The following is a 15,085-nucleotide window of genomic DNA, read 5'->3' as shown; positions in this document are numbered from 1 at the left end:
GGCCCAAACTCCTGTGGTGGGAGCTCCAAGTCCAAACTGCTGGACTAACAGAGAACCTCAGACCCCAGGGAATATCAGTTGGAGTGAGGCCTCGCGCAGGTCCGCATCTCAGCACCAAGTTCCGGCTCTTTCCAACTGACTGCAAACTCCAATGCTGGACATCTCAGACCAAACAACCAGTAAGACAGGAATACAGCACCACCCATCAAAAAAAAAAAACAAAAATGAAACGACAAAAAAAAATGTTACAGATGAAGGAGCAAGGTAAAAAACTACAAGACCAAATAAATGAAGACAAAATAGGTGACCTCCCTGAAAAAGAATTCAGAGTAATGATAGTAAAGATGATCCAAAATCTTGGAAACAATATGGAAAAAATACAAGAAACACTTAACAAGGATCTAGAAGAACTAAAGAGCAAACAGACAGTGATGAACAACACAATAGGGAAATTAAAAATACTCTGGAAAGAATCAATAACAGAATAACTAGGCAGAAGAACAGATAAGTGAGCTAGAAGATAAAATGGTGGAAATAACTGCCAGGGAGCAGAATAAAGAAAAAAGAATGAAAAGAATTGAGGACAGTCTCAGAGACCTCTGGGACAACATTCAACACGCCAACATTCGAATTATAGGGGTCCCAGAAGAAGAAGAGAAAAAGAAAGGGTCTGGGAAAATATTTGAAGAGATTATAGTAGAAAACTTTCCTAACGTGGGAAAGGAAATAGTCAATCAAATCGAGGAAACACAGAGAGTACCATGCAGGATAAATGCAAAGAGAAACACACCGAGACACATATTAATCAAACTATCAAAAATTAAATACAAAGAAAAAATATTAAAAGCAGCAAGGGAAAAACAACAAATAACATACAAGGGAATCCCCATAAGGTTAACAGCTGATCTTTCAGCAGAAACTCTGCAAGCCAGAAGGGAGTGGCAGGACATATTTAAAGTGATGAAGGGGAAAAACTTACAGCCAAGATTACTCTACCCAGCAAGGATCTCATTCAGATTCGATGGAGAAATTAAAACCTTTACAGACAAGCAAAAGCTAAGAGAATTCAGCACCACCAAACCAGCCTTACAACGAATGCTAAAGGAACTTCTCTAGGCAGGAAACACAAGAGAAGGAAAAGACCAACAATAACAAACCCCCAAAATTAAGAAAATGGTAATAGGAACATACATATCGATAACTGCATTAAATGTAAATGGATTAAATGCTCCAACCAAAAGACATAGACTGGCTGAATGGATACAAAAACAGGACCCATACTTATGCTGTCTACAAGAGACCCACTTCAGACCTAGGGATACATACAGACTGAAAGTGAGGGCATGGAAAAAGGTATTCCATGCATATGGAAATCAGAAGAAAGCTGGAGTAGCAATTCTCATATCAGAGAAAATAGACTTTAAAATAAAGACTATTACAGGAGACAAAGAAGGACACTACATAATGATCAAGGGATCAATCCAAGAAGAAGATATAACAACTGTAAATATTTATGCACCCAATATAGGAGCACCTCAATACATAAGGCAAATGCTAACAGCCATAAAAGGGGAAATCGACAGTAACACAATCATAGTAGGGGACTTTAACACCCCAGTTTCACCAATGGACAAATCATCCAAAATGAAAATAAATAATGAAACACAAGCTTTGAATGACACATGAAACGAGGTAGGACATTCCATCCCAAAACAACAGAATACACTTTCTTCTCAAGGGCTTATGGAACATTCTCCAGGATAGATCATATCTTGGGTTACAAATCAAGCCTTGGTAAATTTAAGAAAATTGAAATCGTGTCAAGTATCTTTTCTGACCAAAACACTATGAGACTAGATATCAATTACAGGAAAAAAATCTGTAAAAAATACAAACACATAGAGGCTAAACAATACACTGCTTAATAACCAAGCGATGACTGAGGAAATCAAAAAATTCCTAGAAAGAAATGACAATGAAAACACGACGACCCAAAACCTATGGGATGCAGCAAAAGCAGTTCTAAGAGGGAAGTTTATAGCAATACAATCCTACCTCACTAAACAAGAAACATCTCAAATAAACAACCTAACCTTACACCTAAAGCAATTAGAGAAAGAACAAAAAAATCCCAAAGTTAGGAGAAGGAAAGAAATCATAAAGATGAGATCAGAAATAAATGAAAAAGAAATGAAGGAAACGATAGCAAAGATCAATAAAACTAAAAGCTGGTTCTTTGAGAAGATAAACAAAATAGATAAACCATTAGCCAGACTCATCAAGAAAGAAAGGGAGAAGACTCATCAATAGAATTAGAAATGAAAAAGGAGAAGTAACAACTGACATTGCAGAAAAAGAAAGAATCGTGAGAGATTATTACAAGCAACTGTATGCCAATAAAATGGACAACCTGGAAGAAATGGAAGAAATTCTTAGAAACGCACAACCTTCGGAGACTAAACCAGGAAGAAATAGAAAATATAAACAGACCAATCACAAGCACTGAAATTGAAACTGTCATTAAAAATCTTCCAACAAAAGCACAGGACCAGATGGCTTCACAGGCGAATTCTATCAAACATTTAGAGAAGAGCTAACACTTATCCTTCTCAAACTCTTCCAAAATATATCAGAGGAAGGAACACTCCCAAACTCATTCTCTACGAGGCCACTATCACCCTGATACCAAAACCAGACAAAGATGTCACAAAGAAAGAAAACTACAGGCCTATATCACTGACGAACATAGATGCAGAAATCCTCAACAAAATACTAGCAAACAGAATCCAACAGTACATTAAAAGGGTCATACACCACGATCAAGTGGGGTTTATCCCAGGAACACAAGGATTCTTCAATATACGCTAATCAATCAATGTGATACACCATATTAACAAATTGAAGGATAAAAACCATATGATCATCTCAATAGATGCAGAAAAAGCTTTTGACAAAATTCAACACCCATTTATGATAAAAACTCTCCAGAAAGTAGGCATAGAGGGAACCTACCTCAATATAATAAAGGCTATATATGACAAACCCATAGCCAGCATCATTCTCAGTGGTGAAAAACTGAAACCATTTCCACTAAGTTTAGGAACAGGACAAGGTTGTCCACACTCACCACTATTATTCAACACAGTTTTGGAAGTTTTAGCCACAGCAATCAGCGAAGAAAAAGAAATAAAAGGAATCCAAATCAGAAAAGAAGAAGTAAAGCTGTCAGTGTTTGCAGATGACATGATACTATACATAGAGAATCCTAAGATGCTACCAGAAAACTACTAGAGCTAATCAATGAATTTGGTAAAGTAGCAGGATACAAAATTAATGCACAGAAATCTCTTGCATTCCTATACACTAATGATGAAAAATCTGAAAGAGAAATTAAGGAAACACTCCCATTTACCTTTGCAACAAAGAGAATAAAATACCTAGGAATAAAGCTACCTAAGGAGACAAAAGACCTGTATGCAGAAAACTTATTATAAGACACTGATGAAAGAAATTAAAGAAATTAAAGAAATTAAATGAAATTAAAGAAATTAAAGAAATTAAATGTTCTTGGATTGGAAGAATCAACATTGTGAAAATGACTATACTACCCAAAGCAATCTACAGATTCAATGCAATCCCTGTCAAGCTACCACTGGCACTTTTCCCAGAACTAGAACAAAAAATTTCACAATTTGTATGGAAACACAAAAAACCCTGAATAGCCAAAGCAATCTTGAGAACGAAAAATGGAGCTGGAGGAATCAGGCTCCCTGACTTCAGACTATACTACAAAGCTATAGTAACCAAGACAGTGTGGTACTGACACAGAAACAGAAATATAGATCAATGCAACAGGATAGAAAGCCCAGAGATAAACCCACACACATATGGTCACCTTATCTTTGATAAAGGAGGCAACAGTGTACAGTGGAGAAAAGGCAGCCTCTTCAATAAGTGGTGCTGGGAAAACTGGACAGCTACATGTAAAAGTATGAGATTAGAACACCCCCTAACACCATACACAAAAATAAACTCAAAATGGATTGAAGACCTAAATGTAAGGCCAGACAATATCAAACTCTTAGAGGAAAACATAGGCAGAGCATTCTATGAGATAAATCACAGCAAGATCCTTTTTGACCCACCTCCTAGAGAAATGGAAATAAAAGCACAAATAAACAAATGGGACCTAATGAAACTTAAAAGCTTTTGCACAGCAAAGGAAACCATAAACCATAACCATAAACCACAAACCATAAAGGTGAAAAAACAACCCTCAGAATGGGAGAAAATATTTGCAAATGAAGCAACTGACAAAGGATTAATCTCCAAAATTTACAAGCAGCTCATGCAGCTCAATATTAAAAAAACAAACAACCCAATCCAAAAATGGGCAGAACATCTAAATAGACATTTCTTCAAAAAAGATATACAGATTGCCAACAGACATGTGAAAGAATGCTAAAGATCATTAATTATTAGAGAAATGCAAATCCGAACTACAATGAGATATCATCTCACACTGGTCAGAATGGCCATCATCAAAATATCTAGAAACAATAAATGCTGGTGAGGGTGTGGAGAAAAGGGAACCCTCTTGCACTGTTGGTGGGAATGTAAATTGATACAGCCACTATGGAGAACAGTATGGATGTTCCTTAAAATACTAAAAATAGAACTACCATACAACCCAGCAGTTCCACTACTGGGCATATACCCTGAGAAAACCATAATTCAGAAAGAGTCATGTACCACAATGTTCACTGCAGCTCTATTACAATAGCCAGGACATGGAAGCAATCGAAGTGTCCATTGACAGATGAATGGATAAAGAAGATGTGGCACATATATACAATGGAATATTACTCAGCCATAAAAAGGAACAAAACTGAGTTATTTGTAGTGAGGTGGATGGACCTAGAGCCTGTCATACAGAGTGAAGTAAGTCAGAGAAAAACAAATACCGTATGCTAACACATATATATGGAATCTAAAATTTAAAAACTGGTCATGAAGAACCTAGGGGCAAGATGGGAATAAAGATGCAGACCTGCCAGAGAATGGACTTGAGGATATGGGGAGGGGGAAGGGTAAGCTGGGACAAAGTGAGAGAGTGGCATGGACATATATACACTACCAAACGTAAAATAGATAGCTAGTGGGAAGCAGCCGCATAGCACAGGGAGATCAGCTAGGTGCTTTGTGACCACCTAGAGGGGTGGGATAGGGAGGGTGGGAGGGAGGTAGATGCAAGAGGGAAGAGATATGGGGACATATGTATATGTATAACTGACTTACTTTGTTATAAAGCAGAAACTAACACACCATTGTGAAGCAGTTATACTCCAATAAAGATGTTAAAAAGAGAAAAAAAACCTAAATGTAAGGCTAGGCACTTTAAAACTATTAGAGGAAAGCATAGGCAGAACACTGTATGACATAAATTACATCAAGATCCTTTTTGACCCACCTCCTAGACAAATGGAAATAAAAACAAAAATAATAAATGGGACCTAATGAAAGAAAAGCTTTTACACAGCAACAGAAACCATAAACAAGAGAAAAAGACAACTCTCAGAATGGGAGAAAATATTTGCAAGCGAAGCAATGATAAAGGATTAATCTCCAAAATTTATAAGCAGCTCATGACCTCAATATCAGAAAAACAAACAACCCAATCCAAAAATGGGCAGAAGACCTAAACAGACATTTCTCCAAAGAAGATACACAGATTGCCAACAAACAGGTGAAAAGATGCTCAACATCAGTAATCATTAGAGAAAATCAAAACTACAATGAGGTATCATCTCACACCAGTTAGAACGGCCATCATCAAAAAATCTACAAACAACAAATGCTGGAGAGGGTGTGGAGAAAAGGGAACCCTCTTGCACTGTTGGTGGGAATGTAAATTGATACAGCCACTATGGAGAACAGTATGGAGGTTCCTTAAAAAACTAAAAATAGAACTACAGTACAATCCAGCAATCCCACTACTGGGCAGGTACCCTGAGGAAACCATAATTCAAAAAGAGTCATGTACCACAATGTTCAGTGTAGCACTATTTACAATAGCCAGTACATGGAAACAGCCTAAGTATCCACCGACAGATGAATGGATAAAGAAGGTGTGGCACATATATACAATGGAATATTACTAAGCCATAAAAAGAAATCGAAATTGAGTTATTTGTAGTGAGGTGGTTGGACCTAGAGTCTGTCATACAGAGTGAAGTACGTCAGAAAGAGAAAAACAAATACTGTATGCTAACATATATATATGGAATCGGAAAAGAAATGGTTCTGATGAACCTAGGGGCAGGACAGGAATAAAGACACAGACATAGAGAATGGACTTGACACCGGGAGGGGGAAGGTTAAGCTGGGACGAACTGAGAGAGTGGCATGGACATATATACACTACCAAATATAAAATAGATAGCTAGTGGCAAGCAGCTGCATAGCACAGGGAAATCAGCTCTGTGCTTTGTGACCACCTAGAGGGGTGGGATAGGGAGGGTGGGAGGGAGGGAGACTCAAGTGGGAGGGGATATGGGGATATACGTATGCATATAGCTGATTCACTTTGTTTTACAGCAGAAACTAACACTACACTGTGAAGCAATTATACTCCAATAAAGATGTTAAAAAAAAAAAAAAGATCTCATGCACTGAGGAGTAAACAAACCAAAAATACAGGTACAGTGTTAAACAATAGTGGAGGTGACAGACTTCTCTTGTTCCTGATCTTTGTGGAAATGCCTCTAATATTTTTCCATTAATTGAAATGCTGGCTTTACCACTAAAATATAGGTATCTTACCATATTATGAGAGTGGCTAATTCCTATTTTCTTGAGTGTTTTTACCACAAATGAGTGAACTTTGTTAATAGCTTTTTTAGTATCTATCTAGATAATCATAGTTTTTATCCACAGATCCATTGATATGGTTTATTAATGGATTTTCTAAAACTGAACCACATTTGCATTCCTAGAATAAATACCACTTAGCTGTGGTGTATCATTTTATTAATGTGGTACCAGATTTTTATTCCCTATTATTGACAGTTTTTACATGATATTCATTTGTAATATTGGTCTGTAACTTTCTTCCATTTTCAGGTGGGGGCTGAATTTATAAGATTTAGGTATCAAGGCTATACTAGCTTCATAAGATAATTTGGACGATTTTGTTTATTTTCTATGCTCTGGAATAACTTATGTCATATTGGAACTGTCTGGTCTTTGAAAGTTTAATAGAACTTCCCCTTGAAACCACCTGGGCCTGGTGCTTTTTATGGAGTAATTCCATGATTACTCTCTATTTCTTCTGCAGGTATTGGACTGTTTAAGCTTTACATCTGGGTTTTCAAATATTCAGTGGGAACTCTTATAATTTCTTATTTTATATAGGTTTTTTCTTTCTTAAGTAATGATATGTCTATTTTAAGCTTTTTGCGAAAGGAGATTTTGACTTATTAATTAGTGTTACTCTTTCTGTCCTCTACCTAATGAATTTTTACTTTTATCTTTATTTCTGCCTTTTGTTTTGGTTTACTTTTTTATTGTTTTTCTAGCATTTTGAGAAGGGAATTTAATCCTTTATTTTCATTTTTATTTATTTGTGTTTAAGGCTATAGATTTTTCTCTGGTCATTGCTTTCATGTGTCCCATAGATTCTGACAGTGTTTCCATTATCATTATTTCTTGAAATTCTGTAGTTTTGGTTTTATTTCCCTTTCACGCTAGAAGTGTTTAAAAGAACGTGTTTTAATTTGCTTGTGGAAGGGCCTTTTAGTTTTATGATTTAGTTACTTATTTCTAGTTTTACTGCATTGTGATCACAAGGGTTTGTTTATGTAATGTCTGCTTTGCCTAATTTACCGATTTTTTGTGTAATCTAGCATATGATCAATTTTATGAATGCTCTTTATTGATTTTGTAGTTTAAGACTTCTATATCCTTACCTTTTTTGTTGTTGTTCCTCTTGATCTGTCCTATATTGAGAGTGGAATATTAAAAGCTCTTATCAGTGTACTTTTTTCTATGTCTCCTTAGACCTCCTGTAGTTTCTACTTTATAAAGGTGGCTACTGTGTTTCTTGGTACATAAACATAATTGTTATATCTTCATTGTGTGTTGTCACTTTTAGCATTAAAGGTGTCTTTCTTTGCCACTTTTTCTACCACTGTTACAACCCCTGCCTGGTATACCTTTGCCCATATCATAATTTTTGGTCTTTCTAAATGAATTTCCCAGTGGAAGGACCATTTATTTTATGATTAGCTATCCCCAAAGTGCCTTTCTCTTCTTTTTACTCTCAGAAGTATGCCTTTCCAAGGTTGCCTTCTCGAGTGTCCTGTATACTGTGAATTCGCTTCTTGTAGGCTGCTCTGGTCTACCAGGACTTTTTGTTTTCCACCAGTATTTTGGCACTTTCAGTGGTCTTTCTCTTTCTTTGGATTATTAGAGTTCAGTCTTAGGCCTTTCATTCTCCTCTTCCTTCTTCTGTGCATTTCCCCACAACCCTGCCTTGCCCTCTGCGAAGAGAATAAGAACTTGAGAAATATCTTTGCTAGAAACTGGTGCTTATATCTCCTAATTATAGGTAACTTGAAGTTTGTATTGTTCTCTTTCTTCTAGTTGAAGTTGTGGAATTCGTGTCATTTTTTTTGTTCTTATTATTGGTTTACACAGTTTGGAAAGATGGTTGAAAGATTTCAGTGCACACAGTGATTTCCTCAGTTACACAGACGTCTGTTCTGTTGACTTCTTTGTTACCAGTATCTTCCTTCTAGAATGCATGCTCCATCAAAACAGGGCTCGTCTTTATTTTCTACTTTATCTTCAGTGCTTAGTATGTAGAAGACACTCAGTAAATAATTGTTGAATAACTTCTTCTTTAACCCATTTTTCTGTTGAATTATTAATACTTGTTTTGATGATTTATGTCGTGTTATATATGAAGGTTAATACTCTAATAGAACAATAATTTATCTTTTAAGAGTTTAAGGTGTGAATCAGATATCAATAAAGACAATTTTTTGTAGCTTTTATTTAGATTAAATGATGCAAGATTTAAATTTATAACCTGACCTGGTCCCATTGATGGTGGTAATAATTGTCTACATTTTTTTAATCACTGTAGTGTTGTAGACTCCATATCTAACAAATACAGAGCATTTGTATTTATATACTTTCAGTTACTGCCTTTTAAAGCACTCAAAAGGGATTTAGCAAATTCTGGCCTTAGTGCTTTATCTTGGTGCCCCTGGCATATGCTCACATATGGGTAAAGGGGAAGGGGAAATAGTAGCACAAAAATGATAATAAGCAGAAGAATGAGTTGGGAGGGAGAATAAAAGTCAAGAAGAAGGGATGGAAAATATAGACAGAAGGTAGAAAACTGGGACATGCCACCAATCAGTTTGCTTCATACTGATCCTGGGTTGTCTGTTCTTCCTCTGGGATCTTATTCTCTGCCTCAGAATAGACCAGCACCAACATCATTGTATTGGATCCCTTTTGTTACGGGCCTAGTGAAATTCCTCCATCAGAGAAATGGCTTAGAGCACAAGACTCCTGGAGAGAACAGCTCAATTTTAATAGCTGAGGGAATTTGGTGTTTTGCTTGCTTCCACTGAAAATGGTTGGATGTTTCATTGATTGGCAAGGAGAACAAGGAAGCCTTTCATTTTTAAGGACGGCTTTAGAGGGCAAACTGGGTGGTGCCTGGTGAAGTGGGTGTTTTCTAGTGAATGACATTTGGTCTATTTTTACAGTTGGAAACATTCTACAGTACTCTTAAGCTTATTGTTTAAGCAGGCAAGAGAGCATGCTGTGCAATCATGAGTGGAATTTTTACATTTGATCCCAGAGTCTGTTTTCTCCCCCATAGTTTAGAGCCTCCATGAACTTGGCTTCTGAATTTATAAATATTTTATTGGTTTCAGAATCTGCTCTCAGTTTACTTATCTTCACCTTGTAGATTATTCAAAGGAAAAAGATTAGAAACATACCTGCTTAACATCTAACCGTAAATACTTTAAGATTAGATTGGAATTCCCTAAATTCTTTCTTTATAAATCATTATAACTGCTTTCTTCCTTTTTTTGTATTTTCCCAGGCTCTTCCGACTCATCTGTGGTGTCTTTTTGCTTGAGCTTTGCTCTTAGTTAAACATGTGAATATTTCTTTGTGTTGAGAATGCTAAATCAATGGTTACTTTCTTATATGTATTCAAGTCAGTTTTCCAATTATTTTTCTCAAAAGTTTAATTTTGCTGGTATTATAGGACAAATACATTTTGGAAAGAAGTGCTCATAATCCCAACAACCAGAACTGTTTCCCATTTTCTGTGTGTACTTTAATTCCTATTGTTTGTCCTCATGCATACTAATTTTTGCCTCGTTGCAGTGTGCTGCTTCATGTTCTGTTATTTTCATTTAACGTTTACCAGATTGCCTTTCAATAATTTTTTAAAAACAATCTACTGTCCTTCAGATATATAGTAACTTCTAAATAATTTTTAAGTATGCCAGATTTTATTCTGTTTAAAAAGTTAAAAATTTTTTTGTTGTCATGAACTTTTACTTCCCTTTTGTCATTTTTTTCTTTCCTTAATCTGTAGTATATTGGAATTGTTAGTTGTATAATTCTCTTGTATGTACAGTTATTATATATCTTCACTACAGTTTTTAGCAGGTGAGCTATATTCTCTACCGTATGCATTCATTTGATACTGAGGCGAAACAAAGAATAATTAACATATTCAGAGGATCCTAAAACCTTATTTGAGTCATTTTTCTTCTCTACATCTTTCTCCAAAATTTCCAATAAGGAGAAAAAATTAATTTGTCTCTTTTTCTCTGCCTTCTTTCATCTGAGATTGCTAACAGTTGTGCCAGAGGAAAAGAACATGGGCAGAAATAGAAAAGAGATGCAGATAATCCACAAAATGGGTCTTCATCCGATCTCAGTATTTGAAGTGCCTAGACTAGTGTTGCCTGGCACAAAGCAAGCAGTCAGGAAATTTGTGTTGGGGGGACAGATGTATTCATGAACAAGCCAATCAATAAAACCACATGTATTTCTCAGATGGCAAAATCTAAAAACCTCCTTAAATTGTATTGAGACTCAGAAGATCATCCTAATTATCAAACTGCATTAACTACCACAATATTAGTCATAACAAAAGTTATATTGTTTAAGTCTTAAACTGACACACACATATATATCACACTTTTGTTTCTAAAGGAAGTAGAAATTCGGAACAAAGACCTGGAGGGACAACTGTCTGACTTGGAGCAACGTCTGGAGAAAAGTCAGAATGAACAAGAAGCTTTTCGCAATAACCTGAAGACACTGTTAGAAATTCTTGATGGAAAAATCTTTGAACTAACAGAATTACGAGATAACTTGGCCAAGCTACTAGAACGCAGCTAAGGAAAGTTAAATTTCAGTGCCAATTGATTAAAAAATATACTGTCTCTCTTCATAGGACTGTTTGGGCTCTGCATCAAGATTGCACAAAAAATTTGAATATCCCTTGTCCAGGAGGAGGATCTTTTGAAAATTGGAATTGTATATTTCAGTGTAAATTTTAGAGTTCAGCTTGTAGCTAGTTGGGGAAAAAGAGATGAAAAACTTGAACTACAGATTACCTCCATGTATATTATTGGCCATAGTTAACTAGAAAGTTATAAACAGACACTTAATGCAATCTTTTTTTCTGATATTAGCCAATGGGAGAATTAACAAATGTCTGGGTCACATCCCCTTTTTGTGTTCAACACAGTGAAGGTTATCTGCTTTTTAAATTAATTTATTTATGATATCTAAAGCTGTGTTTTGTGCAAAAACTTAGTGATGAAAGCCCTGTCTTTTGTTGTAATCTGAATAATTTCTCAGGATATTTTTGCACTGCTGGCAGCAGTGCCATTACCAATTAATTCTTGCCAGGAGTGAGAGTGAGCTGCATCTTTAATTGAAACATACTTACTATAACTGGGTGTATAGAGTTCTTCCCTTTTTTTATACTGGAAGATATTTCACTCTGGTGACCACTCTGGTACACTCTGGTGTTCTCTAATCTTGTCTGCTGTATAGTTTACTTTTCCATATTGATTCCATGTATTTATGAGAAGATACTGTCTCCCATTTTATTACACATTTTAAAGCCAACTAATGAAGGCAGCTGAGTCCCTCCAAAATTTTTCTTTTTAAATTTCTAATAAATTTGACACACAGTACTGAAATACAGCAGCCCGTCACTGGCGGTCTGGTCTAGCAATGTTAAGTATATTTACAGAATATGCAGTTACATTTATTTATATATTTTGCAAGAAATCTTTTCTGAATGATTAATGCATTTCAATTTACAAATAATAATGGTTGTTGGGAAACTGTTTATTATAGATCATTTTAAGGTGTATAGCTATTTTAAAGGCGATCCATTTCCATCGAGCAGCCAATCAGAGGACTATTGGGATTGGAGCCGTGTACTCTGTCTGGGTCTTCACATCAACCACGTCTCTAGTCAATCCTCACAAGGCAATATTCTAAACTGTTAACTAGGCATTTCAAAACAGGAATTCAATTCAGCGGGCTCTTCTCAGTGAACAGGAGTTAATGTTGTTTTGAGGTAATTTTAAAGGACTTTCAGCAAACATGCATTTCTTTATATATTTCTTTTAAGAAACTGTTTTAAAAGTAAGTCAAGTGCTGTCTAGTCTGCTTATGGAGTAGGAACTGCATCAGAGTCCATATATTCTTGCTGTCCAATGCTTGTGACGTTGAGGAGGGTTCTTATTTAAAGTGTATGCTTGAGTATCTGACTCCATGGAGTTTACAAATGCACTGACTTTGTGTTTGTACCCCAAAACAGTTGAATTGTTAAGTACAGAATTAAGCTGGTTAATCAATTTGTAACCATTTTTTCACTCACAAACAGCTAATCAACACTAGACAATTTTGTTTTATATATATGTATGTGTATGTATGTAAATACATACATATTAATTTATATTAGAGTGAAAAATAAATGGTTTGTTTCTAAAGTTAGTTTCTAAAGTGAGTTTTCAGGTGTCTCTGAAGTTTATATCAGACACTTAATCATCTTGTATTATATGTGCTATGATATCATGTAAGTTACCTCCATCTATTTTAGGGTATTTGCCTCACCTGTTTATAATAGGGAGGATAATTTAGGTACACAAGCTCAGAGCTATTTCTCTGATAAATCAGGTAATAAAATTTATTTGATTGATGGAATTTTGAAGTAGATGTGATTTTATCCATCAGTTTCTGAGTAACAGAGCACCAGATTTTAATTAAAATAGGGGATTTAGCACTAGGGATCAGGAAATTTGGTTATGAAGAGTTAAAAATTCAAAAAAAAATAGGACAAGCTGTTGAAATGGTAAGTGAATTATTTTAATGATGTAATAAGATACTTTTAAATTTTGACATAGTTGTCATTTAATGGGAAAATAACTCACCAAAATGTCTCCACTTGAATTGTATTGATACATGAGACATCTGTAATTCAATATATACATATACTCATATGTATATAGAGAAAATTATTTTTAATATTTTCCTATGGACACGAAATCTAAAATTGGAAATTTTGTGAGTTTTTTCCTTTCCAATAGAGTCTAATTTTTTCTTTTTTTAGTGATTCAACAATTTCTTGAGGGCTGCACCTTTAAATTCCCAGCTTGTCATTAGACGTGTACAGTATATGGGATAAGGTGGACACAAGTGCACATATAAATAAAATTTTCTTATTAAGACTATTTTAAACATTCATTTACAGTAGGAGAGTATCTAGAAATCATCATCTACAAGTCATAATTAGTTTGTGTGCCTACTGTAGTTTTCTTCATTTCTGTATTATATAAATAAAAGTTTGCATATTAAAATTTGATTTTTCCCAGAGACAAGTATTATATAATGTATATTTAGATCAAACTGTGGTAATATATTTATCAGAAAATAATGTTGGGGACTATAGCCTGAACATGTGGACTTGAAGTGACACAGAAAAGGAGAGCAGAGATTGATCCCATTGTGTGTAAGTTATTATAACTATGAATTCTTGTACAAAAAAACAATTGAAAAAAAGAAAAACAAAAATACAGTTTTTATTTTGAAATACATTTGTTGTTCTCTGGAGAATGTATCTTTTTTTCCTTCAGTCTTTTACAGATACTTTTTAAAAAGCATTTAAGTGATGGCAGCATTTACTTAAATCTTACAGGTGCTACTGGATTTTGCATTAGTGTGTTATGTTGTGAAATCCTAACTTTGACATAAAAGGTTTTATAAGTATTTCCCTGCCTGGAAAATTAGTTTTTGTTTCTCCTCTCTCTCTCTCTTTCTTTCTTTCTTTCTGTCTTTTTTTTCCTCCCCCTTTCTTTCTGCAGATTAAAAAAAGTTCATGAAGTTGCATCCCTCCTGTCCCTAATAGAAGAACTCCAGCACCACCATAGATTTAAAGTTTTGCTGTCATTGAACTGTTGGGAAGCAGTTAGAGGAAAAACTTACACCTTTTTTTCAAGTGGAACTAAAAGAGACACTCAGTTAAACCACCACCACCTTTTAAAACTCATTTCTTTGCCTTGTTAAAATTAAATGTATTCTTTCACATGTGTGCTCCGGCCTCCCATGTTTTTACTTAACTCTGGAGTAGGCAGCTCAGCTGCTGTCTCCTTGCAGACCTGATTTTCTGTCAGCTCTGGAATGCGAGGCAGGCCATTTGGGAAAATGTGTTTGGTGGCAGTGGTTTCTTGTTTTCTAAAGAAATCCTTTTGTTTATTTGATATCAAATGATTTTAACATCCTGATATTCAGTGCTTGAAGCCATGAAATAGTCTTCATTGAACTTTTTTCTTCTGGGTATTTAACATTGTTCCTTTATCATTCATGAAGTCAATTAATTTATATAAATCTTAAAGAGGAAAACTTTCAGGTAAGAAGTAGTTGAGAAAGACACATTTTTAAAAAATTTCTCAAGTAGGATACTATGCTATAGTAAGTATTTGTTGAGAAGATAATTTTCATGTGAGAAAATATTGTAAAA

At 35.1% G+C, this 15,085-nt stretch overlaps 1 protein-coding gene across 5 annotated transcripts in view; it reads left to right on the top strand.

The window, feature by feature from the left end:
• HOMER1 (homer scaffold protein 1) overlaps positions 1-14,563 on the top strand; it is a 125,888-nt gene extending 111,325 nt beyond the window's left edge. For 3 of the 5 annotated variants that reach the window (XM_082651018.1, XM_082651017.1, XM_082651019.1), the window contains one exon: positions 11,257-14,563. In XM_082651018.1, coding sequence (XP_082507144.1) covers positions 11,257-11,445 — 189 coding nt within the window. In that variant the 3' untranslated portion in view covers positions 11,446-14,563. The remainder of the gene's footprint in view (positions 1-11,256) is intronic. The other 2 variants (XM_082651021.1, XM_082651020.1) reach the window with 2 other exon arrangements.
• Positions 14,564-15,085: the final 522 nt, after the last annotated feature.

Source organism: Grampus griseus (genome assembly GCF_964374135.1).
Source record: "Grampus griseus genome assembly, chromosome: 3".
Taxonomy (NCBI): domain Eukaryota; kingdom Metazoa; phylum Chordata; class Mammalia; order Artiodactyla; family Delphinidae; genus Grampus; species Grampus griseus.
This window is presented reverse-complemented; position numbering and strand designations above follow the sequence as displayed.